Raw genomic sequence first — 27006 nt, 5'->3', positions numbered from 1 at the left:
AGTCTGAAATTGGAGGACTAATATTTCTACCACTTCACTGAGCTTTGCACTAAATACTCTTCACCGTCATATTGTTGGGAAATAATATTGACAGAAAGTCCTTACTACTACCTAACTTCAGATGAAAGCTCTGTAATAATTCTGAAAAAAACCCCAATAAAAAACCCAAAACAAATCTTACACTCTTTGTGTTCTTACGTGTAGAATAGTTTAGTGGATATACTGAATGAATGATAATTTCCTTAGAGTGAAGAGCAGACTAACGGAGCATACTATTCAAATGATGAAATCAAGTACCATGTACTTCAGCATATATATTATGATAATTTTTTTTCCTGTGTGTATTATCTTCAGTGATAGACTGATAAGATGTTTTGTGACTTGTGTACCTGCACAGTGTGGTTACTCTCTATTAAATTTTTGCTTAGGGACTAAAAAAGCCGTACAATCCTATACTTGGAGAGTTTTTCCGCTGCATGTGGATTCATCCAAGGACAAACAGCAAGACTTTTTATATTGCAGAACAGGTAAATGGAAAAAATAATTTTAAGAAAAATAAATGTATTGTACATTTGTGCTAGTTAAGTGCTATGGTAGTTTCAGAAAATGTATTGAAGGGTAGTATCCTAAAACTCCTGCTGAGCATAGTTTTCTTACAGTTGTCTGTTTAAAGTGTGCCTTCCTAAAGAGAGAGAGGGAGGAAGGTGTTTCCAATATTTCTGTTCCTCTTCCCCTGGAACAAGTCAACTGCTGATTTTCTTAATTCTTGAAATTCAGTAGGTCATTGCTTGATCTTTATCTCTAAAGATTTTAGTCAAACTTCACGTATATTAACTGCATTCTAATATGTGCAGCCTGAATTTTGCATTGTCATTATTAGCTCAAAGTTTATACTATATTTACTGTATTGCTTGTTTTTGTTTGTCTCAAATATGGGTTTTTTCCCAACAGGTGTCACATCATCCTCCAATATCTGCCTTCTATGTTAGCAACCGCAAGGACGGGTTTTGCCTTAGTGGTAGCATTCTGGCCAAATCAAAATTCTATGGTAAATCATGGGGGTTTATTGGTTGTATGTGCATTGAGGGATGCAAAATTGGTGCACGTGAGTTGTGTTTTGTAGATGAAAGAAGGCTGTTAGAAGGGTCAGTGTTTTGGTTGTTGTATTGTCATTTCCATACAAAGTTTTTGCTACTGGTCTTCAGAATCTGAATTTCTATTTTTGAAGTGTCTTAATATTTAATTGGAGACACTGTGTATTATAGTGGCTCCACTAGAGAGGATAGGTTGCAGTGCTAAATATACTGATGTTCTTAATTGTATTGCTTAATTATTAGGGAGTGTTGGCTGTTGTCTTGCAGGGGGAGAAATGTGACTGTCTGTCTTTGAATTTCAGGGAATTCATTATCTGCCATACTAGATGGAGAAGGACGGCTAACGTTTCTAAATAGGGGAGAAGATTATGTAATGACAATGCCATATGCCCATTGTAAAGGTAGTGGCTCTTTTAATTCTCTAGATGGCAAACTTATGAGAAAATAAGTTTGTTATTCTAAATAGTTCATTATTCAAAATAATGTGCTGTGTTGGATTCAAGCCTGTCATCTGGAGGAGAGTGTTCTGAAGATTGGTGACTCTAGGCTTCCACATATTTTATCAGGAGAAAATTTCATCTGTTGTTTAAGCCATGTTTTCATTTTTGACACAGGAAAAATTTTTTTATAACTAGTAAGAAATAGTAAAATCACATGTATAGTTATCTGTCAGTACATGATATTAATTTACTATTTGAGTTGTCTTTTATTAGAGCAGCTTTGAGCTTTTCCACTATTTTCCTCTTTTAATCATAAAAGCCAATGTAGTATATACACCACAGTGTGATTTGATTTTAAATTATGAACATTTCCTCAGTTTCACTATGGGAAATGGGTCAGTGCTTTGTAAGGTTTTCTGGAAGGTCAGTAATAGCACAAAATAGCTTCCAGAATTGCTCATTTTTAAGCTGTAACTTACTCAGTATTGTCTACCCATATACTCCAGATTTCCCTTTCAGGATACAAAGAATCACACAGTAAAGGTCATCTGAAAATACAATTTTTCCTCTGGCACGAGCATGTTTACTCTAGGAATTGTACCCAAGTAACTTAGGGGTTTTGTTTTGTTCAATTGAAACATTTGTTTAAGCTGGGGGTTTTTGTTTTGTTTTTGGTTTTTTTTTCTCTTGCAGGAATTCTTTATGGAACAATGACCTTAGAGCTTGGAGGAATAGTCAATATCACCTGTGAGAAAACTGGCTACAGCGCAACAATTGAATTCAAACTCAAGGTTCGTGAACACTGTGAGCAGGCACAAGAAGGAGAATGAACATAATGTCCACTTGCATAAGCTAAACAAAGGTTTCTGAACTACTTCTAGATGGCTTCTGAAAAATGCAGTTGCCTTCCTTGAGGTGGAAACTGATAAAAAAACCATTTTCAAGAAGTGTGCACATGGAGAGGGAAATTGTATTCAGTTGAAATTATAGGGGAAACATTGAAGTTGGGAGGCTGTGTTAACTGATTTGCCTTGCCAGTCCACAGGATACATGTGCAGCCTGTCAAAAGGCCAAAGAATATCCCTGGCAATCGTTGTTGTTTTTACAAAAGATAATCTCTAGTAACAAATGGTCCTTGGCAAAGCTGTGCAATTAATGTAGCAAATGACTGTGTCCTTCGGGATATTGTGTCACTGTTTTATGCCTTATTTTCTGTTTTCTTTCAACATCTGCTAGACAACACTTTTACTCAGAAAATCTTTTAAGAAAGAGAGAAGAAACAACATACTCTGGTTTCAGACTTCTTTAAGATTAATAAGTAGAAGATACAGTATTAAAGATACCAGGCCTGTTTACAGGACATTTCATAAATTGACATTTTTCCTTAAGACTAAATATATAAACAAAAATAATATGTTATTAACATAAACACGAAACCATTTGTTTTTGTTTTGCAGCCATTTTTGGGTAACAATGACAGTGTTAACCAAATATCAGGGAGAATTAAGCTTGGCAAAGAAGTTCTGGCTGTTTTAGAGGGTCACTGGGTAAGTAGTGAGTGATACTCTTTTATAAATCCTGGCTGACGGTTGAGACAGGTGAAAACAGCACTTAAATACAAAAAAGACTCATGTTTTTAAAAAAGTGAAGTACTGCTTTTGCAGAAAGTATTCCAGGATGTATAGAATCAACATTGTTCTATTTCCAGCTCTTAAAAGGTGGAAAAGTTTAAGTAGTTTATGAAGAAAGTGAAATGTTCCTTCACCCATGAATCTTGTGAAATATTTTGGTATATGCATTATTACTATGAAGAACTTTTATGGCACCAGCATGAAATATTTAAGGTTGTTTCAGATCTGGTGAGGTGACATGGCATCACTCATTTTTGAATGTGGAAATAATTCCATTGCATCTCTGTTCCAAGCTAGAACCTAGCACAGAGGGCAGAAATTGAATTTTCAAGTTAGCATATCTAATTATTCTTAACTACATGCATTCTAAAGAAAAGAAATTCTTATTACCAAAAAAAAAGGCTTATGCCTTGCTTTGTTCTTATTTTGGCACTCTTTGAGATAATTAGAATTAAGAAACCAATCATATCTGTTACAGGACAGTGAAGTTATTATTAGTGACAAGAAGACAGGTGTTTCAGAGACATTCTGGAACCCAACATCTGAGATGAAGCAGCGTAGATTACATAGATACACTGTGAAGTTTGAAGAGCAAGATGACTTTGAGTCAGAGAAGTAAGTCCACTAAAGAACCATGTATTTATTTTTCCAAAATAAAACTCATAATCTTCTCCAAAATAGAAGCAAATTATCATTACTTTCCCGTATTTGATGATACTAGCCTTTGATGATAAAAGAAAGTAACACTGTTAAATATAAGATCATTATTTATATAGCTTACAATCAGGGAAATCTTGATAGAAATGTAGATAAAACTTCTATTAAAATGGTAATATTCTCTTTGGAGGGTGGTCCATTTACATACGATACAATACGATACGATACTTGAGGAAATTGTTTGCAGTTATTTCTGTCAACCGGATTGTGACTCTGGTGATTGTGTATATTGTTCATTTGTCAGGCTTTGGCAACAAGTGACAAAAGCAATAAATAATAAAGACCAAACAGAAGCTACTCAGGAGAAATATATTCTGGAAGAAGCTCAGAGAAAGAGTGCTAAAGAGAGGAAACTTAAGGATGAAGAGTGGACATGCAAGCTGTTTGATCAGGATTCAGTCACAGGAGAATGGCACTATAAATACGCTGAGTGAGTCCTGGAGTGCTTGGTAATGTTGCTGATCCTCTTCCTGGGGTTCCAGCAGCAAAAGGGCTGATACATATAGCTTATTTAAGTATAACAACATAGCTGTGCTATGTTCTAGGTTTATTGGGACATGGCAGTTTGGGGTTTGTCCTCTCTTTTTTCCCACTAGACTGACATCTATGCAGATTTTCCCAAACTGGAAAATAATGGTACATATGGGCATACCAGCTGGAAATCAGAAAATCTAGTGTCTGAAAATCAGAGAAGGCTGTGCATAGTTGGATTGAGCCATTTAATTTGTTATATATTAAAATAACTGAGAATAGCAGCTTTACATCAATAGTTAATGCTGGGACCAGGTGGCTCTGCCTGGCTGTCAAATCTGTCCTGCACATGAGCGTCTGTGAATCTCTTTGTGTGATGCTCTGAGTCAGAAGCTGAAGATGCAGCTGTCTCCCTGACTGCTGGAAGGATGCATTCTGTGTCATCACCAATGTTGCAAAAGTCAACTTGAAGCTGAGCCCTTTATTAGTGATGGTTTTCACAGAGCACCCATGTTCTGTTGATTTTTTTTTCAGTACCCAGCATGCTTCTGTACTGTAGGGATTGTAAAAGTTAAATAGCCAGTGATGATACACACAAAGTTAAGTAACTGTGAATCCATGGATGCTGGAAGCATATTCCCATGGCTAAACGTGGGAGGCCTTTACCTTTCTGTACCAAAATGATGATATTGAGGTCATAGCCTAAGTGTATGTACAGGGAAGAGTACAAGAATCCTGAGTACTCTACGTATCGCCAGCAAATTTGGAACTTGGAGGTTTCCTGGAACCAAACAAGGAATCTGTGTATTTAACAACTCTCAGTAAATTATTTTCCCATGAATTTCATTGGCTTCTTATTAAGTTTGTGCAGACTTTCACAACTGCAGCAGGGAAATTCCCCAACTAGACTAAATGCTCAGTGAAGCACCCTCTCTTGGTTTGAATCCTCTAGTGCTGTTGATGCCTCTTCCTGCTGGGAAGAGTTGTGAACAGCCCAGCTGAATGGACTGCCCATACTCTTGAACGCTGTGCAAAACCATTAGGAAGAGAACTAATGGAAATCTGTTAGACTTAAGACCTATCTTGTAAATCTGTGTTATTTCCAATGTCCTTGAGGCCTTGTGGTTCAAGGATGAGTCACAGAAATTTTGCTATGTATCAAAAGGCACTCTGCACTGATGGCATTCCCTGGAAAAAGCCTCTCTCCTTTCAAGCATATAATGCTGGCTCACCACCTGGTCAATGTAGAGAGCAGTCTTCTACACTTAGTGTGAAAGATGTGTTCAGTGAGCTGGAGCATTTGTTCAGGCATCTGGATTATGGATTTAGGCATCTGGATTACAAATAGAGAAGAGAGCAATGCTTAGTTCTTAGCCCAGTTACCTCAGATGACATTTAATTCAAGTCAGGTTAAGCTAAGACGTAAGTGCAGGTCTGTGTTCACAACATCTGAAGCAGCTACAGCTATTTAAAAGGCATGCAGAAGGACACAAAAGGAAATCCATGCTTAATGTACTCTTGCTAAAGCTCTGCATCAGAACATCCTTCCTGCAGCTCGCTTGCAGCTTCTGTCCTGAAAGCTCTGTAATCGGTGGTGACGTTGGTGTTTTCCTTTGGCTGCTTCTTGTTCTCCAGTGAGTTATGTGTCTTATGCTGTTGTGGTTTTTTTAAATTCTGTATCAGACTGTAATTGGAAAAGCACTTCAAAAAAATCAGAACAAGAAAACTGTGCATAGCTTGTTAGCATCTCATGAAACCAGTCTTGATTACCACTAGCCACTTTGGGATGAAAGCGGGTTTGAGGTAACTGATTCTTAAACTCTCCTTCATAGGCATCTTTTAAAAGGAAAAAAAGAAAGCTCAACAAAAAGCAGTCTAAATATTTTTCAATTCCCCTAATTTCCCTGTAGTTCTAAAATAATAACTGTATCTGAAGCAGGAAATCTTTCATGATTCAATAACATATGATTGGCAAAAAAAATTCATTATGGTATTGTCGGTTAATGTAATAGTTTGTACTCCTGTCACTGGCTGGGGGTTTGATCTGGACATGAAGTTCATTTTTTAGCTCTCTTGGCCCTGCAGGTTAAAACTGGACCATAAGTAGAAGATAAGATCATGATGCCATATCTGATTTCTATATAGGGAGAGCTTTATCCTCTTCATACTGAGTAGTTTCTGAGAAAGAAAGAATTTCTTATTTAAATTTGCTGAAGTGTTAATAATATTTACTTTGTCTAGTACCAGACCATGGGACCCTTTGAATGATATGATCCAGTTTGAAAAAGATGGCGCAATCCAGACAAAAGTCCGACATCGGACACCAATGGTATGTTCCAGTTCTGACAGCACATGCACGATCCAGGAACTTGGACATCTTATACATTATGTAATAAAGATCATTGGAGCATTGGGATTAATGGGAAATGCTATTAGCCTACAAAAATGTTGTTTACACACAATATACAAAGTCTTTCACTTCTGTGTTTCATCCTAAGCAGTAGAAGTTACTTGATTGGATAGGAATATAAAATGTGCAGACTTGAGCTCAGCAGTTTAAATGGGAAGATGCACAAAATTCAGACTGCTAATACATCAAAAATTTTAACTTGGACTTCTCTTAGATATTATGCTTTTAACTGCCATTGTTGGAATGTGCTTCTTTGCTACAGTTCTGGTTCTCTGGAAATAACACATAAATTTATCAATTTTAGGTTACTGTTCCAAAAATCAAGCGAAAGCCATCCAGTCTGAAGAAAGGAGAGTGTGGTTTCTCATCCCCAGAGCCTGATAACCAGGATTCCTCTGGGAGTGAAGGTACAAAAAGATACATTTACTTACAGAAATAAAAAATTTATTTGACAACTGAAGAGTTCAGTGTCATGCATACTCTTCTTATCACAATGTTTTTACGATGCTTTATCCAATGTGAAGCATGTTCTGGAAAACAAAGGAGCAGAATGGCTCATGGTTTTGATTGCACATTTTCCTGTCTTTTTAAATGCAGCGTAGGTAGGCTTAAGTGCTGCACATATTTAATATTGAGGGAAAAAGAATGGTGCTCATAATCTGGTCTCTTTCTTAAAAGGTTAATTACTTTAATTTTTAGATTAGTATGTGGATAGAGGGTAGGTTTTTGTTGTTGATAATGTTTGCAGAAGCTAAACAATAGGACAAATGTCTAAAAGATATTTCAAGCACTTAAGTTGCTGTCCTGTGGTATAGGTGACTGAAATAAAGTTTTCTAGTTAAAAAATTTTCTCCTCATTTTTGCTACAGGTTTAGTTTGTCATTCATACTTTATTCCTTTTGTGGCAGCAGTCACTTCAGTCTGTTACATCTGGCTTTTGTATCCTTCTAGCACAACTTATGAAGCATAATACAAGAATAAGGAAAAAAGGGGCAGACCTTGGTGAACTGCATAGTGCCATTGAGTCTATAAAGGACACACAGGAAGACATTAAAAGGTAGTACTAATTAAAATGCTTTAAAATTATTTAGAGAATAGTAATCTCATAGGATTTTTTTCCCTTAGAGGCTGGTATGTATCTTTACTCTTCTCAAATATTGATTGCTCATTGATGTTTCAAAGTTTTCCTCTAAAGCTGCCTTCTGTAGGGAACCCTAGCATAGTAGAAAATGTCAAATTGTCTAGTCTGCAATTTACAGGATATTGTTTTCTATCTTACAGGGAGATCATGGCACTACGAAATAGAGTCACTTCTAATTCATCACCCTGGGACTACCATTCCTTGCAGTTTAAGCACTATGTCTTCATTGTACTTATGGTTCTGCTACAGCTTATCATTAATGTCTTGTTCAAATAAGAAGTGTGAACAAGGGCCTTCTTGAACTGGAATGATCAAACTGTCACTGGGGACCATATTTTAAGCTGGACTTTAAATGATGCAATATTACGTAAAAGAACTGTGTAGCAGCAACTTACAGAACTTTGCCTCAGCATTCATGGTTCAGAATCATACTTGTGTCTACCCAGTTGCAGTAAGAACTGTGTAAGTGCCAGTACACTCTTGCTCCTGGTGTGTGCCTCTGTCTCACAGTCATACGACATCAGCCTTGTGTTTATATTGCGTCACACTGATGAATCTTCACCACAGAATAGATCGAGTTCAACACTGAGCTCAGACCCTATAGGTAGGATGTGATTCCTATTATGGTAGAATGATAAACAGGCATACTTCATTACATATGAACTTATCATTTTTGTAACAAAAACTTTTGAAGTAGCCAACAGCTTTTGTAAATGGCATTGGGTGTTTGGAAGTAAACTTTTAAGGTCAAACAAATACATTATTATAGGAAAAATTGTGTGTGTTAGGAAATGGCAAGTAAAAAGCTAAAGTCATTGGGAAATCTGCAATATAATGTCCTTGATTAGTTTTGGAAGTATGAGGTTTTTATCCTGAATTACTGTAGGTTTGTAAGCCAGCTGTTTTGTAGTTTTAAAACTTAAGATTCATCTTAAAAACATTCCCACATCTACTGTACAGAGCACATTTTTAGCAGTACAGCAGCCAGGTACTGTTTTGGTCTACTCATGAATTGCAAATGTCAAGGATTTCTGGTATGTTTGGAAGTCTTGAAAACTCTACAGGTTTGGATTTGCATTTGTTTATGGCCATGTCATGGTAAGCAGACAGACTGCTGATGCCAGGACTCATGGGTATTTTTGAAACAAAATGTCAAGGGGTATGCTTAGGTTATAGCTTGAGCTGAATCTTCCAAAAGGCAGTGGAGAATAGGATTCAGGCACTGTCATGAGTAGAGTTGCAAATGAAAATCTGAGTGTTTACACAGGGAAAGCTCAGAAGTTGTGTGATGGCTAACACCACATATTTCAAAACAAGTAAGAGGAAAATCCAAGTGTTTGAAATCCCTCTGTACTGCAAGTATATACTACCTACCAGAATACATGGATGCACCTTCTTAGTATGCTGTAGCCATACAAATTCATGCAAAGCTTAAGTTTAAATTCAAAACCAGGTTTTCTAACATTTTTTTATTTGAAGAAATGTATGCATGTATAGAATTTGTAAAATTCCAGCAAAAAATGTAGTGCTGGTATTTATCTGGTGAGTTCCCTGTGCCAGTCAAGCATACCAAGGCAAAAAAGGGGCTGTAGAAATGAAAAAGTATTTTCAGTACCCCAGGTGAGACAACAGGAGGAGGAGTGGCACCATGTGAAGGACGGCCAAGTTTGTTTTCAGAGGATCCTCTCAGGAACCAAATCCATCCTGTACAGTGGAACAGTTTGAAGGTCATGTTTGGCTTTTTGCCATGGCCAGGTTATGCCTCTGCCTTGGGCAGCCTGCCTGACTCTCCATGTGATCTGCCTTTCTCTTCTGCATCAGTCTCACTAGTATTTAGTAAAAATCCTGTTTACTCCTTTATCTGTCCAGCTTATATATTTCTGTGGCTGACACTTCCATGCACCTCCTCCTCTCTTTTACCCTTCCTCTTCTGTGGGCCTCAGCTGTGTGAAAGTCTATTGTGTAAGCAGAGAACTTCAGCTTATTTCCTACAGCTTCACATTAGCATGGCTTGGTCTTGAATAATTTTTCTGGAACGTGTTACGTTAACCAGATCTTGTAGCCATGAGCAAGACCAAACCTGGTTGGACTTCTATTAAATCTACAGCTGATTTAACAGGGGCAAAATTTGTGAACATAGAAAGTCCCTTCATAAACAAAATAATTACAAACGCCTCAGTCTCTAAATGGAAACTGAAGTTACCTATGTATGAAATGGCATTAAGAAAGCAGAGTATTACAGCACTCACTTTAACATTCTTAGCCTGGAATGTGGCTGTTCATTATTGCATCCAGATGTCAAAGCTTCACCTGTCTTAAGATCCATTACAAGCCTCTGAACATGAGAATAATCCAATGAGTGAGATTTAGGCAATAACTTCAATCCCCTAAAATAAATTCTGCTAAATTTGTGGTGCTGAAACTCTTGACTGATAGTTTCAAGCTTTTATCATCCCTGTAAATAGAAATGTCCTTATGCCTTTTCATGCTGATTTTTTTCAATCACTTCAAGAGCAGTGAATATCACAGTCTGCATGCATTTTTACATGGACCACATGGTAGTGACTGGATTTGACCCAGCCAGCTGGCTGGCTGGCAGTGTTGGGCAATGTCAGACTAAAAAGATAATCCATAGCTGAAGTTCATGCTTAGCTCAAGATGAGTGAAAGACTTGAACAGAGCAAAACAAAATCCTTGCACTTATTTTCCTTTTCAGTTTATTTTTTAGAGTTGAATTTTGTTGAAAAAGTGCTTTTAGTGATGATCTGGAAAGGAAAAGGATATGTGGTAAAACTTCTTGAAAAGTAAAATTGCAGACTTCTGTGAGACTTTATGATTAGATAAATTCTTAAAAGTACAGTGAAAACCTAGTGATTTCTTATTTTGCTGGATTTTGTATGTTCCTTCATTTGAATAGAACAAAGAAACTTCTTCCCTATTTTTTACTGTACAGTTGGTCACAGACATGTATGGATCCTTTTTTTAGTGTGTCACCATTGTCCTCTTTAGCCATGATGTACAGCAGATCTTGACTACTAACTGCTTAAGACTGAGCTCTGCACTTATATAAAAATTGATTGTACAGTTTGCAGATGCTTGATGCTTGAGGGCTGTGGCCTTCTAGTTTTTAAAGTTTTTGACAGCACTTGTTTTCACATTTGATTTCCAATTCCTGTTTTGTTTGGGTTTTTTTCCTTGTACAGGAAATATCTGCAGAATTTGCCATGTGGTTTTGTTGGGTTGATTTGTTTGTTTTCAGATGCACTCTATGCCTTTAATTTGCCATTTAGGTACAGGTTACCTAATTGGGTACAGATAACCTAAGCTAAGAAAAAGTAAATATGCCATGTGAAATACAAGTATCAATTTCAGTAGATGATGTTTCTTATATTTCATGTGTTGATTCCTTTTAAATAGTTGATATCACTTGATGAGGGTGTATAGTCCGGTTTTCGTGTCCTTCCTCCCACTTGTGAAATCTCACTAATTATTTGCAAGCTTGTCCTGTAAAATGTAATGGTTGTGGTTTCTTCTTTTTTTCTTTGTTGTTTGCTGCCCTTCTGTGCCTTTGGCAATTTTTTTCTTCCTAGATTCATGTTTATGAAACGGACTTGTAATTCAGTGTTTCTTAAAGGCTGTTATTTTAGCTATTACCATTGTTTGTGTAAATAATGTGTAACAAAAAAATCTGTACATCTCTAAGTTTTAATTATTTTTATTTCAGGAGTACCCGCAAATCACTGAAAATTTAGCAGATATTCAAGTATTGTAAACAGTGCCTTCTTGATGGGTTTCTATGCTGTTTGGAGACATGTAAAGATTTGTCAAATTTGTGCCATATATAATATCAGATCTTTTGTGAGGGCTGTTGTGTTTGAGAACTGATGTTCCTGCTTAGTCAGTCTCTGGGGGGAAAAAAATCAGCTGTTAAAACATTTCACTATTTCTTCTTTCTGGCTGGTGAGCCGAAACTGAAAGATTTGGGATGTTTACAGTGAAGCTGCACTACTTTGTGCTAATACAGAAATAGCTCGAACGATGTAACTTCGGGCTGCGATTATGAAACTTTTTCTCCTTAACTTTTTCTCCTTTATGTCCTACCCCGGCTTTTCGCTCTGCCAAGCGGGAAGATTAGCCCTCAGGACACAGCGCCCGCTTCCCCGTCCCGCGTGTGCCGCCCTGTCCGACACCCGGGATCGCCGCTTTGTGTGAGGATCTCAACTGTTACGGCCCGCCTCCAATAAAGATGTGTCGCACCTCCGCCTCTCTGGCCTCTGTGCGCCGCTCTCTCTCCCGCTCCTCCGTCCCTCCCGCGCAGCTCCCGCTCCCCGGGTTCCCCTGTCCCGCCCCTCCGCCGCTGCCCGGGTGCGGCCCTGACGCTCGGCGGGCGGAAGGAAGGAAGGAAGGAAGGAAGGAAGGGGCGGCCCGGGCGTGGCGGCGATGGCGGCGGCCGGGCCGGAGCGGCTGCGGCTGTGGCAGGAGGCGGCGGCGCTGGCGGGCGCGGTGCGCGGCGCGCTGGGGCCGCGGGGCGGGCGGGCTCTGCTGCTGCGGCCCACGGGCGAGGCGATGCCGACGCGGGACGGGCGGCGGCTGCTGGAGGCGCTGAGCGTGGAGGCGCCCGCGGCCAGGTACCGCGGCGGGGGGGGCCGGGCGAGGCCGGCGGCGGCGGCTCCCTAACGCTGGCCGTGTCCCCGCAGGGTGATGGCGGCCCGCGCCTGCAGCCACCGCGCCGCGACGGGGGACGGCGCCAAGAGCTTTGTGGTGCTGTTGGCGGCCGTGCTGGGCGGGCTGCGGGCGGCGGGCTGCGGCGCCGAGCTGCGGCGGGTGCTGCGGGACTTCGAGACGCAAGTGCTGGAGCGGGCGGCGGCGCGGGGGCTGCGGCGGCACCTGCGGCCGGCGCCGCCCGGGTCGCTGGAGCCGCTGCTGGAGCCGTACCTGGCCGGCCGGCTGGGCCCCGGTGAGCGGCGGCGCCTGGCGCGGCTCTGCGCCGAGATGTGCTGGCGCTGCGCCCCGGCCAGCGCCGCACGGCCGCAGGTGCTGCGGCTCCTCGGCCGGCGGTTCGCGGAGCTGCACGCCGCCGTGCCCGGCCTGCCTCTGGCGAGCTCCAGGGTCCTGCCCGGCATCGTCCTCCGCAGGGACTTCGCTGCCTACTGCCCGACGGACGGGGAGCTGCGGGCCCTGCTCGTCACCGAGCCCCTTCGGCCCGCGCTGACGGCCCCCGGTGTGGAGTTTGTTGTGGACTCGGAAGGTCAGTATCAGGCTTGTCTTCGCTGGATCGCTAAGAGGACAGAAGCCTTAATGAAACACTTGCAGAGTAACAACGTTAAGCTGTTACTGTCGAGTGTGAAGCAAGAAGATGCAGTTATCTACTATGCCAAATTATATGGTGTGTCTGTGGTAGAGTGCTTATCCTCGGAAGAAATGGCCCTTATCAGTGAAATCACTGGGGTCTCCCCTTACGTGCCTTTTGGTGATAACACGGACAGAGAAATAACCGAAACTGCAGTGGTAACGTTTTGCCAGCCCTTGCTGCTCGTTTCCAAGAGGTGTGTCCACATTGGCTTGGCCAGTGTGTGTGCCTTCCAGCCCCATTGCCTGATCCTGTGCGGGCCGGTCGATGGCGTTAATGAGCAACATGCTGCTGCTCTGCAAGAGGCGTTCACAATGCTGCAGCAGCTGTTTAAAACAGTTGATCAGAGGGGGGAATGGAAAGCGGAACGTGAAAGCCGGAGTAAAGCCTCAGATGTTTACACTTGGCATTCTTCAGCTACTCAGAAACAATTGGTAATAGAAAATATTTGTAATGCTAACCAGGTTTCTGAATGTCAGCTGAATGCACTTAGTGACACAACAGAGAGGAAGATTTTCGACCCTGATAAAAGTGATCTGCTGGTCCTCAATCAAAAGAACCACAGCACTCCAGTGTTAGTGGCACATAACACTGATACAGTCACTGTGTGTGAGTGCCTGGATGTTGGCAAAGGTCTAAAGAAAACATGTTGCCATATAGTTCCATTTAAACAGGAGGAGAGTTGTGCAGGTATTGCACAGGATTATTCCAACTGCCTCATAGAAGCAGGATCAGTTTTGCCAGTAGGAGGTTACTTTGAAATCCTGTTACATTATTATATTCAGGATTATGCAAAACAGTGTCAGCAGTCAGAGGTAACCATTGTATCTAATGTGGTTGCTGATGCTTTGCTAAGTATTCCCAAGGCCTTGTACCAGACAGCAGAACGAAATGGCTTTACCAAATTCTATCTTGAAGCCATTAATTTACTCCAAAAAAGTCAGCCACTGCCTGTAAACGATGAAGGCTTAGAGTCAGTGTATTGCAAATACCACTTAGTCATTTCAGTTCTTCATTGTGTTACAGAGCTTCTCTCCATAGACTTAGTAATTGGTATTAGGCGGCCGCTCCAAAAAATTGAGGATCGTGATTCAGAAGATGACACTTGAAATAATTAATAAAGAATTATTTTTATATGTGTTGTGTCCTTGTGTCTTCTTGTCAAATGGACACCCTCAAAAGTCTGTGCTAGAGACTAAAAGATGCTTCTTCTCTTAGAAGATAAAGGCTAACCAGCTGAGACTGTGGAAAACGGGGTTGTGAACAATATGAGATTGACATTTTGAGCATGAGGAACTGTAGCCAATTTCCACTGCAGAAGATGTGCAGTGCAGTCTCCATCCACGTGCTGAGGATCCTGTCTACGTTCAAGCCAGGGGTCAGCTTTGCCTTTTTTGGTGGATTGAATGTTTTCACAAGCTAGATGTAATTTGTTTTTTTGGCTTGTTAAAAGTTTCCAGTATGACACGAGCCACTGAACTTGCAAGTTACAAACTAAGTGGTGGATTTTGTAGCCTTCATAATCAGCTAGATTAAATGGGGTTTTTTTGTTTTCTTTAACAAAAATATTTTGTACACATCATGATTTTTACTATAAAGGGGAAAATATTAACTGTTAGCCTGTTCAGCACTGGGGCAGGCAGCAGTAAACCAATGTGGTGTATCCCAATGAAGAATTTTCTGATAGGAGTTGCAGCATTTTTATCTTCCATTGAGTTCATTTCAGTTGAACTACAAGAGTTAAATATAATTTCATACCATGACTTTCTGTCAGTTTCTCTGGAAAATTAGTTTATATGACATTGCTTAGTACAACTCTTAATTTTAACTACAATAGGTTGAGTTGTGGTCCTGGTATAGAAGGCTGTGTACTTAGAGGAAAAGTTTACCCAGGCACTAAAGGAGTTGTGTTTGAAAAACCTGAGACAGTTCAGTTTTTGATCATTAGTGATTTTATTCTGGGTTTGTTTTTTGGTTGGTTCTGTTTTTCCCTAACTCTTTTTTCATGAATTTTCACTGTAATAATATTTGCTTTAAGCCCAGAAGCACCTGCATGTGTACCTCCCTTTCTGCTGGGTCCTAAATAATTCAGGTTTGATGGAGGAGGCTTTTGAGTAAATTAACCAGCTGCAGCTGATAATGGTATCAAATTAGTTCTCTGTGCATTTCCCAGTGTTGCATAATACTGAGAGTAATGGCTTTTTTTTTTTTTTTAATCTATTAAATAAAATTTATTGGGGCTGTTTAAAACCATAGACATAAATCATTTACCTGCTATACCTGAGTTGGTTACAATTAGAAAAGAGATTTTTTTTCCCCTCCATTAATTTAGGCTTTTTCAGTTTCTTCAGAAGACTCAAACTATCGAAGTTCTTTCAGGTGTTTAGTCAGCAATGCTTCGTTTGCAACTTTCCATTGACATTTTACATATATTCCTGGTAATATAAAACATGGTAATATTTTTTTTTCCTGACGAATACACCCTTACAGACATGTGCAGATGAATAATAGTGAAACTCAGGGCTCACTAGAGTGATTTCTTTAATAAAGAACTGAGGACAGTAATTGTTTTTGTTAGAATCTTTTGTCAGGTGCAGGGTGGCGAAGAATTAAACAGGGAGGAAAGAGAATCCCATCCTTGCTGCCATGTGCTGCTGGAAGCTGCTTAATATGACAGGTCTAGTATGAGCCTAGAGAAATCTCTCTTGTGGAATGTTCCAGAGCTGTGTGCCCTGTTCTGCCTGGACGGCGTCAGGAGCTCTCACCAGCCCTGGCACTTCAGCAGCCATTTGGGTCTGCATTTTACTGCTGTAATGAGCTGATGAGACGGTTTTGCTCTTGCTCAAGTTTCTGCAATTCTCTCCAAACCACTGACCAACTTGCTGGCCTGAGAGGAGTGATTTGCTCTGTGGTAGTCTAACCACTGTGGCATAGAACACGTGAAGCCTGGCAGCAGCAGGGGTTCTCTGCAGCTTTTGTATTCCGAATCAAGGTGCTGTCTAAATAAAGAGAGTACTGTGTCATTTCACATTACTTTATACCATTTGCACATCTGGTTACTTTCAGATTTACTGCAGTTTCTTTGAAAGGTTAAAAATATTTTGTTACATGAACAGCCTTCTGGTCATTTGATTTAAATTGTGTCATTCTTACTGGGAAGAAGAAAGTCCAGAAATTTTATCATATATAGAACTTTTACTTTTGCATGCCAGAGATACAAAGGAGAATTTTAAAATGACAGTTATATAAAAATTATTTTTGACCTGTTTTTGGTGAAACCTTTTGAGTCTGAAGATTGATTGAGGCAGGAACTATATTTCTATGACTTCTCTGTCCTTTTATATTTTATGACTTATCTGTTTTCCATTTTGAACCACTGTTTCCCTGTTCTGTCTGCAGAACGGGGATCATGACAGGCTTTTCCCTTGGAGAGGAATGTCCCTTCGTTCTTTGTCCTAGTCTGCAGAAGTGGATGCTTGCTCAGGATTTGGCTGTTTGGTTCCAGTCCTGGAGTCTAAGCTTATTACAAGATGTGCACCAGCTCAAGGGAAAAAAAAAATGGCATTAACTTAGTCTTTGGAAAGAAGAACAGATTTACTGCTGGATTCAGCTCTTCATTATCCTTAGGAATCTTCTCCAGTAATTAGCCTGGATGTAAACATGATCTATCTTAGAAAATATTTTGGGTTCACTGCTATCCCATCTACCCCTTAAGAGAAAGGCTGTTTATAGCCCTGAGAAGCAGCTCAGTCTGTCTTCTGGGCTCTGCCTTGGGTGCTGTCACTACCATTTCTGCTCTGCTGATGTTTCTGACCTGCTTCAGCAGCAGCCCCGCATTGCAGAGGCTGCTTGGGCTGTTAGTGTTCCTTGGTGCCTAAGCCTTAGGTATGCAGTAGCTCATGACATCTGGCAGCTATCCCAATTTTTAAAGCTGTCCCTAGCTATATCTTACCCTTTGGCAGGGGGACAAGTGGTCTCTTGACAAGGACCAAAGAGGTTACCTGGGACAGCTTGTGACAACATGTTTACTCACTCAAAACCACAGGGACCAGTGTGTTGGGGCATTCACTGGGGTTGTAACAGCCTATGGCTTTTTCTTCATGCACTGTTTCACAGAGATTATTTATATTTTTCCCATTATTCTAGTGGAAGTTAGGTACACATGGACATGTTTCAGCTCTGATCCGGTCTTGAAATACGCCATAAAAGTTTAGGGATACTGATGCTAATAGTGATGCTCTAAGTTTTTTTTCAAATTTTGCAGATTCTGTACTCCCTTAGTGTGTAACTGTGAACTTCATATAAAGTGTTAGCAAGTTCTCTTCACAGTTTAGTTAGACAAAACAATCCTTTTTCAGCCTGAGACCCAAGAACACCATTGCAGCTTCAGGCCCAAAAAGTAGAAACAACAGCAAATTGAGGAGAGCAGTCTGGGAGGATGGGACTTCATAACCTGAAGCTGTAATTGGACATTTAACCCCAATATACTAATGGACCAAAACTTATAAAAGTGTGAAAACTCATGACTGGACACCCATCTTGTCTCTATCTTGCATCCATCTTGGGTAGAGTCACAGCTCTTGTACCACCTCTTCAAGGTACATCCTCTGAAGGCCTTTTAATAAATACCTACTTTATTCCTTTAACTCTGTCTAGCCTCTGTTCCACGTAGCCTCTCTAGGCATCAATAGCCTAAGATTAAAAGAATGGCTTTTAAAACATCTTGATGTTTAACTCTCCTTTCTGCAGCCCTTAGCAATCTTAGATTCTGCCCCACATGAAATTTATCAGAATATTTTGAAGGCATTCACCCCACCCACAAGGACTCGTAGGTATATTTTAAGCAAGGTAATCCTATTTGTTAGGTAGCAGATTCACATATACAGGCAGGTAGTTTCTCTTTTTTCTTACATTTTAAAAACCCCGGTTTTAATATATGTGTCTAGTAATGTGCAGTGAGACTAGGTTGAAACTGCCTCCTGCATGCAGTACTTGAGAATAGGAATAATCTATTTACATGACAGGAACACACTGGTGTTTATTTGTTGATTTGTGTGGGGGTCAAGTCTGAATAGAGGTTTGCAGGTGCTGGGACCACACTGAGGCAGCCTCTGTTCCCTAGCTGTCCTGGAGCCGCTGTCCCCATTGCTGACCCTGCCAGCTCCTCACTGCTCAGCACCTTCCCTGGCCGTGCTCACTGCTCTCCCTGGTTACCAGACAGGTATGGCTTAACTTCTTTAGTGGAAGTTATGCAACCTGAGTGTGGCCTTACATTTTCATCCATGCTTAGCTGACCTTCAGCATCTTTGGCAGCTATACAGAGAGCATCGTTAAAAAGGAGCCAGACACAACAAAGAATATTGTTCTGTTGTGCCACAAATCTCATGCTGCTGAATCACATTTGTAAGAGGGGATAGGAGAATGCAACATTTTTTTAGGAACATTACTGTAGAGTGGCATATTTTATATTTTTCTGTATATTTCATATGCAGAAAAATTATGTTGTGTCTGTTGTTTCTGAATAGAGGTAAGTCATCTTCCAGAGCCCAAAGGTAGGGGATTAATCACACCATGTGAGAAGATTAAGGAAGATTAAATTCTTCACTTGCATATGTCTCCTGGACTTCACTAGAATTGTATTCATCTGTTCCAAATTTCCCTTTTGTTACATGACATATCTGCTATTAGTGGTAGAAACTTCTGATTTCAATGCTGAATTATTTCTATACTTGTTTAGGTTAATCTATCCTCTTGCATATTGTTTTTTAGTCAGGTGCTTTTAAATCTCATGTTAAGGGAGAGAAACTTTCAATGTTCAGTTGCAAAACTTTCAATGTTCAGTTGTATAATAATTCACAGAATGCCATTTCTATAGCAATTAGTGTACTCTGAATGTATAGAGTATTAAATATTTATTTATATAGAATTACATAAGTTAATTGTAGCCAGGTTTAGTTTAATTTTGATCTTGAAACCTAAGAAACTATGGTTTTGTCACTTGTAAACTCAAATATTTAATAGTTGTTCTATTTACTTATTTAGTATTTACTTATCCCATTATTGCTATCAAAACTGAACAACACAAGAGAGTAATGAATTTAACATCAGTCACTTAGGAAATGCATTGGCTGTAATTAACACGATTATAGTTTTGCAATATCATTTTGTGTAGAGTGTTGTTTGCATTCTGTTAACGAGGCTAGAAATAGATGTTTAGATCTAGGATTATGCAAATGACTTCTCCCTTAATAGAATAGAGTATTAAGCTAATAATTACTTCCAGGAGTAAGAATTCTAATTTTTGCATTCCAAAATTTAAAACAATAGCAAAAATGTAATAGATGTAATACAGAGTAGCTCCTTCTTTATGATATGGTTCAATAAAGGACCAGACTTTGTAAGCGATGTTCATTCCTGTAATAGATCAAGCAGTGTACTTTTTTTAAAAACAGTCCTGACAAAAAGAAAACAAAACAATTTTCCATAGGGACGCCATTTGTGCTGGTTCAGCTTGTTTCTCACAAAGTCACCAGCAGATAAAAGAGCTGTTACACTGAGGCTTTGGTCCAGTGTGGGATTAAGGGCACATCAGTAATGCTCTGTCGTGCATGTCTGCGTCCTAAGCCATCCACAGCAGAAATCACTATAAAAGATAAAATTTCCATTAAAGGTATTTAAAAAAAGGTACTGTTTTACTGAACAGATTTTTGAATCTGTTCTTATTTTGAGATTCCTGGTAAAACAATCCAGCATGGTGATCTTGCTTTTGATAAGAATCATGACCTACTTTCAGTGGATGTCTTCATTTTGCAGGCTAGGCATCTGATTAAATATTACCTTAAAATGGGGATGCAGAGAGGAAATACACAGCAGGGCTTTCTTTGTGTATGTGGGGGTACAGGCAGCTCCAGATTAGAGTAACATCCACTGAGATATTAATTTCAGATTTGGTACATGTCTGGTATCATGTATAAGGATTATATTTATATGCCGCTGCTTTTGGAGCACTGAAAGTGTTTGTAGAAACTGCTGGATTATATTCATGGAGGAAATAAACTGCTTGGGAACTTTTACCTAAAATCAGAAATACTCCGAGACTTTTAATTACTGATGCAGTTCTGAAAAAGTACAAAATGGTCACAAAGTGCTGAAACAATTTAAATCTGTTACCAGTGTTGACTGTACTGGAGGTGTTATTGGCATGAGGGTTTTTTAACGTCCTAGTGTTAGAAGTATAACCCTGAGGAGCTGTGCCCCACAGCAGGGCTGCTGCTGCCATTCCTGTTGGCACTGGAGGTAGCTCTGCCCTTGCACTCCAGCAGTCACACAAAGACAGGTCCTATGGTGCCAAGATTAGATGTGGTACAGTTCACCTTACCAGGGTGTTTAGGATTGAATTTCAGCAGCTCAGTAAATCTTGCAGGCTGTGGTATAGGTGAGCAGAGGGGGTTTTTTGGCATTTCCAAACAACCAGTGCTTATAATGCAGCAAGTATCGGAAATTACATTCCCTGTAATCTGAGACATTTTTGTCACCTTGCAGAATTTTTCAGTGAGACACGTTTTAAGACTTGGCAGTAATTAGCAAGTAGTATCAGGATCATTTTGTTCTAGGACTCCCCTCTGTTAAAAAGTTTGCCACCTGGGCTATAATCCTAAGTGCTGCGGAAGTTATAAGAGGAGCCAATGTGTAATCATGCAGAAAGCAGGAATTTTTCCCCTCCTGTGTCATTGCTTTTTCTTTCTGCTTGACTGTAAGAGCTCATAAGGCAGTGAAATATGGTAATAACTCCAGGGGTATGTGGGTGGAGAGAAGAAGACAGGAGATAAGAAGGCCCAGTTCAGAAAGAAGAGGGAGGAAAGATGAAGGCTGATTGATGAATAGAACATAGAAAAGGACTGTGTTGGAACTCAGGACATCCCTTTGGGAATCTGGAGTTGCCGGGACCCTTGCCAGGGGGCTTGGAGACCCTGGCACACAGCCCAGAACACCAGCAGGTTCGATTACAAACCATGGAGCAAATTGCCACCTTTAAATGAAGATATAAAAACCACAGCAGTTTAAATAGTGTAAGAATAAAGTAGTCACAGGGTGCAAATGTAGGTTTTAGGATTTTTAGTATGGCAGTTTTTGGGAACAAGAGGGTTTTGGGCTTGTCTAGCCTTTCTTCTTCTTCTCTACCTCCATCTTCACTGGTGATGTTGGCACTTTTAAATTGGTTTAGAGTAGAAGCTCACTGTCTAACATAGGTGATAAGTATTGGAAAATAACTGTAAACATGTTATACGTAGTTTTTAGTACATAAAGATAACACCACCCTGGGGGCAGGCAGAGTGCCTCTGGCTGTCCTGCTGAACGGACCTCGGCTGGGCAGGAAGAAAATTTTATAGATAAGATACAATAAACAACCTTGAGAACGAAAAACTGCAGAGCTTTGACTGATCCTTTGAATGCGCGGGCTGAAACAGAGGCTTTTAACACAGCTCGGGGTCGCAAACCCTGCGGCCTCCCAACAGGACTGTTGTGTAGAAGGAAGAATATGGACTCTCAGATTAGTGAATGGGGAGAACCAGCCCCAGCTTTGACACCTTTCTCCCTGGAGAAGCAGGAGCAAAGGGAAGACATTAAGTTCTTCTCTCCCCTTGGAAGACTGGTAGATTGTAGTTGCCAAGTGGAAAAAGATAAAATGCATAAAACGGATTTTCTCCTGTCCTGGTGTAGGGGAGTAGCTGCCTTGGAAAGCGTTCGGAGCTGTGGAGACAGTCTGTCTACATATCTCAAGGTGTCCTGGGCTGTAAACTTGCAACAGCCTGAGACAAAGATTCACATTTCTGTTCCTGAAGCTGTGTCTAGGAGTGGGTAAGGAGTGGGTAAGAAATGAGTGGGTGTGGATTACATTTATTTAGATAGCACATCTTGTCCTCACTGTCCTGAGCCTCTGGAATGTGCTTTGATCCTTAGGTCTTTCGAAGGTACAGGCTGGTATCAGCAGTGAAGAGTTTGGCTCCCCAGCCTCAAGCCATGAGGGGCTCAGGGCTTGAGCTTTAGTGGTGTCTTGTGCCTGGGGAACCTGCACAGGTTTGTGTTTCAGGGCACCCGGTGAATAACAAGGCTGTAGTGGGAAGTTGCTGGGTTTACTGCTTTGAAAATAATTGTATGAACTCTTATTTAAGCCATAAATCATCAGCTGATAAATTTGCCATCTGCTAGGCCTTAGATAATGGATCTAAATTTATTTGTGTTAAAGCATAGAAAGACTGTCTAGGACCTCCAAGCTTACTTTTCATAGTGAAATATGAAAAGCAGGAGTTCAGTGCTTTTAGCCTCCTCATTGAATTGTGGGGAAAAATTAATTTTCTTGTGTAGTTCTGTCTTCTCATAAGACTGAAACATTTTAAGATAAATGATTCTTGTAAAAGTAATAGGTTTCCAGCATCTCCAATAACAATCCAGTATTGGTAGCATCTTGTTTGTTTAATAGCTAGCACTTATGAAAAACGTCTGTCCTGCTGAAAACAGCAAGTTTCAGCCTGCGCATATTCAGACCCCAAACCTCTAATCCAAATGTATTCAAGTGATTATAAACAGAAGATACTGAATTGACAGAGTACCAGACCAGTAAAATTAATTGCCCAGCACTTTAGAGCAGAAGATGATTGATACCAGATTTTTTTTTAATAATAGTTCACATTGCTTTTCCTGCTAAAAAAAAAAAAAAAAGGTTGAATTAAAATGCATGAACAAGATCATCAATCATTTTCTTGCTATTGTATTTAATATATTTTGAGTTTTAACCATTTATTCTGTGGTGTCTCTAGGGCTTTGTAAATATGATTAATATATGATTTCAAAAGCTTTTTATTGATTCAGTAACTGACTGACTTTGGCTGTAGCATTTTAACAAGATCAAATTATAATAAAAATGTAGGAAACATCTCTGAATATCTTGGAAATCTGACCCCATGAACCACTGGGGGAAACTAGTGGACTTTTTCTTCTGGAGTTTTATAACAATTTGTGCCTGAGGTTAGGATTGGATCCTGAACCAACAGCATCTGCAAATGGCATCTAGGATCTCATGAACTGTGCAGCTTTTTAACATATGTACCTTTACATTTTGACATTGCTTAAGTTTATAACGAAGTCTGAATCGGAATTCAGAGAAATAAATTTCTCATCATTATTCCCTCTGGATTCCTGTTGTCAGAATGAGTGGGTGTTCACGTCAGAAGGTAGAATAAATGCTAGTGCCTTGAAATGCTGCATCTAGAGCTCCTAATGGTGTTGCACTTTTCATCGTGAGCTTTCCAAATGCTCCAGTTTTGAACTTGGAATAAATTTGCTCCACTCGTAAAAACACCCACGTCTGTAGGAAGAAATGTGTGCATGTACCTTTCTTTAGTTTCCATAATGTGACATGTGTTTTCTCTCCATAATTTTCCTCCCTGGCACTGTTTTTATGTGCCATGAGACACTGACCATTCCTTATCCATATTCTTTCCTCAAGGTTGAGAGTTGTCATGTTTTGTTAAAATCTTAGATGTCAGAATTTCTCTCGACTTACTATTTATCTGTTCACATTTTTTAATCACCCTATTCAGAAATGATGTTTAAGAGTCATTGAATGATTCAATAGAGAACAGAAGATATGAATATTCAATTTAAAGAAAGCAAATGCTAAGGACTTTTCAAACTTTTCACAATAACAGGCATTTTTTGTAAAAATAACAAACCAACTGTTGGTCTTCTACTGAAATAGCTATTAAATACCATGGAGTGACAATAATCAGCTAGAGGAGGAGGCAGAGTTTAAGACCCCAGGGTTTTATCATTGCTGGCACTGATTTACTGCATAGCCTGGAGTAAGTCAGTTAATGCCCATGTGATTAATTTTTCATCATAAGATACTAGGGGGCTTCACATTCATAAAGGTTTAAGACTATGCTTTAAATGGTGGGGAGAGATGCAAGGGCAATCATTGTCTGTTTGAAAAAAAAAAAAGAAGAAAGAAAAGTAATATATTAGATATCCTCTCATTTTCTCAATTATCTTTTTATACAGTGAAGAAAACTGTTTCTACCAGGATTGCAGATATTGCATATTGTATTCCTTTACCCATGACTGCTGTAGGAAAACTGAGTTGCTAATGAGGAAGCAGGCACCATTTCCTACTTTCCTTTCCCTTCCAATAAAAAAACAGCTCCCTCACATGTAAAGGATTTCTGCATGCAGTACAGAGAAATGTTTAAAATACAATGGTTTTAATGAGCCTTCCCTTTCTCATACTGCAGCTCCATACTTTTTTTCTGTATTTCTCTGAGCCATTGCTTGTGATTTGAACTCCAAGCATCTTGGAACAATTGAAAATGTGATTCTGTGATTCTGTGAAAATCAGGAAATGTGCTGCATAGCCGACTCAGGACAGGTTGCAGTGACTTCCAAAAGGTGCTAAGGAAGCCCTGGTATCCCTAGCTGAGCCGGCCTTCAAGGGCAAGCTGCCTCCCTTCTGGAGCTGGCATGGCCTGTGTGTGGTATAATGATGTCCAGGTCAATGATATGACCTTCTCCATGGTCAGCCAACCAGGGGTATTGCCATACTGCCTGGCACCAGCTCTGTCTCCTAAAAGCAGCGGCGGAAAGGCGTATGGAAAATCACTGCCTGGGAAACTCTCTCTTCTCCCCTTGCAGCCAGATCTTTAATTTATTTGTTCCTTAATCCAAGTCCAGGTCTAACTTTTTAGGGGACAACAAATTGTTAAGTAGTGTGTCGCTTGGTTTGCTAGGAGCCTGAGTTAAGCATACAGCAGACTACCTGTGTAACACTGGGTGATTACATTAGGATGAAACATGGAGATGGAGGCTATTTACTGGGTTATGCTCATCACATCATTCCAATATTTGCTTCTGTTAATCACTAGCACAATAAAAATGTCTTGCCATTCATTCTCTTTTCACTACTAAACTTCAACAGTCTTTATGAAATAATCTACACTTTGGAAGACTTACTACTGCCATTAAAATAGTGAGTCCAATGCCTACATATTTATCATTTACCTTTAGCTTTTTTCTCCATAGATACTGGAGATGATGTTTAAAAAATAATATTAGAAACTTATAACTAAGTTATATAATTTAGAACTTTACACTGATAACAGCTCAACACAAACCTCTAGGTCAAAATTAGGTACTAATCTGGGATCCTAATCCCCATTTAAAACCTTCAGACCTAATCTACAAAAGAGAAAGAAGTAATTTTGCTGAGATTTGTTCTAATGCACCAAAAGCAACATTTTTTGAGTGTTATGAAAGATGGTTTGGGTTGTTTGGGAGTCCACTGTATAATAATTCACAGAATGCCATTTCTATAGCAATTAGTGTACTCTGAATGTATAGAGTATTAGATATTTATTCAAAGAATTACATATGTTAATTGTAGCCAGGTTGTTATGGTGCTCTGACTTTGAACTTGAACTTCTACAGGTACCTTGACAGAACATCCTAACAGTGAAGACAAGGACAGAGAGGCGTGATTGTGTTAAAAAGCTGATTAATTATCCTCAAGGTTATATGGGAAAGTCAGAGAGAACTGATTCATATGTCATTAGCAACTGAAACCCCAATTTTATGTTAAAAAAAAAAAAGAAGGTTGATGTCTATTGTTGCTCATAAAACAAGCAACAGATTTTGATTAAAATCTGACTGCTGCTGCAAAGGAGATTGACTGGAGAAGCCCAATCCCACCAGTGCATGGGTGACAATAAATGTCAGATGGAACTGGGAATGGGGGGGGAAGGTTTTTTGGCTTTGCTGTGCCATGGAGGGGCAGACTGGTTTAATGGCCTGGGCTGTGGAAAGCTGCCTTGCCTTACTGCTGCTGAAAGAAATCACTTGCAGTGATTTGCCCTAATATATAAAAATCAAATTCCCAAGTACAAATGGAAAAAAAAGCCCCCCAAAACAGAGCGTACAGTCCTGGAGCTTGAATCCCCTTTGCATTTGGTGAAATGGAGACCTCTTTTGTTTCCTAAATTCAAGATACTCTACAGAACCTGGGTTCTCACACGATGGCAACTTGAAGGTTTTAGGTTTATAAGGCAAGGGACATTTGGGAAGGGCTGATGCTGAACTCCAGAGATGGAATGTTTGCATGGACTCCCCCAATTTGAATTCAGACTGCAAGTGCTATGAAAAGGGAATGTGAGTTAGGGATTGGATGGAAGGGGGCCTATTTGCATTCGTCTCCAGTTTCACTGAGAGCATCCTGCATGTTTATCGAGCCGAGGATATCTGCTGTCTGCAAGGCAATGACTCTCAGTTCCTGCTGAGATGCCAGAACTGCAGGAGACAGAACTGGCCGTCTTCCAAAGGCGAACTAACATTCCCTGAGATGCAGCAGCCTCCCTTGCCGAGGTTGGCAGTCTCTGTCTGACTGCTGTGTGTGGCACTAGAAAACCTTCCAAAGAAGAGAATTTTTTAAAAAGAAATAACACTTTGTATCAGTAATGAGAACAACTGTTGGCCTCAGATGCCACATCTGCTTCAGGTATCCTGGATACTCTTCAGACCTGTATGCAAAAGCAGTTTAGGTACTTTTCTACTAAATGAACCTGGCTCCCCTCTATCTCTTTTTTGACCCAGATGAAAGGAAGCCTCTTTCTTTTCTCTTTCCCAGAAGGGCTTCCTCCTATCCCAGACACTGCCTGTGAAAAGAGGTAAAGGTTTTGTACACTCCCTCCATCGTGTGTCTGCTTG

The 27006-nt window shown here is 40.1% G+C and overlaps 2 protein-coding genes across 9 annotated transcripts in view; both read left to right on the top strand.

Moving 5' to 3' along the window:
* The window catches only part of OSBPL8 (oxysterol binding protein like 8), a 93712-nt gene extending 70840 nt beyond the window's left edge, over positions 1-22872 (top strand). For 7 of the 8 annotated variants that reach the window (XM_050982244.1, XM_050982256.1, XM_050982239.1 and 4 more), the window contains 11 exons: positions 429-527; positions 952-1048; positions 1397-1495; positions 2228-2325; positions 2992-3081; positions 3644-3780; positions 4127-4312; positions 6595-6682; positions 7068-7170; positions 7715-7820; positions 8045-12165. In XM_050982244.1, coding sequence (XP_050838201.1) covers positions 429-527; positions 952-1048; positions 1397-1495; positions 2228-2325; positions 2992-3081; positions 3644-3780; positions 4127-4312; positions 6595-6682; positions 7068-7170; positions 7715-7820; positions 8045-8180 — 1239 coding nt within the window. In that variant the 3' untranslated portion in view covers positions 8181-12165. Of the gene's footprint in view, positions 1-428; positions 528-951; positions 1049-1396; positions 1496-2227; positions 2326-2991; positions 3082-3643; positions 3781-4126; positions 4332-6594; positions 6683-7067; positions 7171-7714; positions 7821-8044; positions 12166-22862 lie in introns of those variants that run through there. The other variant, XM_050982261.1, reaches the window with a different exon arrangement.
* Positions 12242-14390, top strand: BBS10 (Bardet-Biedl syndrome 10). The gene is made up of 2 exons (XM_050982266.1): positions 12242-12532; positions 12602-14390. Exons 1-2 carry the CDS (start codon positions 12345-12347, stop codon positions 14361-14363), a joined length of 1950 nt encoding a protein of 649 aa, XP_050838223.1. The 5' UTR covers positions 12242-12344; the 3' UTR covers positions 14364-14390.
* Positions 22873-27006: the final 4134 nt, after the last annotated feature.

Source organism: Serinus canaria, chromosome 1A, assembly GCF_022539315.1.
Source record: "Serinus canaria isolate serCan28SL12 chromosome 1A, serCan2020, whole genome shotgun sequence".
NCBI lineage: Eukaryota > Metazoa > Chordata > Aves > Passeriformes > Fringillidae > Serinus > Serinus canaria.
Note: the sequence above shows the minus strand (reverse complement) of the source record. Positions and strands in the feature narration are given on the sequence as shown.

Coding starts and splice junctions, on each gene's coding strand:
- BBS10 (XM_050982266.1), top strand. CDS start 12,345: ATGGCGGCGGCCGGGCCGGAGCGGCTGCGGCTGTGGCAGGAGGCGGCG. Junction 12,533..12,601: donor GTGGAGGCGCCCGCGGCCAG/GTACCGCGGCGG, acceptor GTGTCCCCGCAG/GGTGATGGCGGCCCGCGCCT.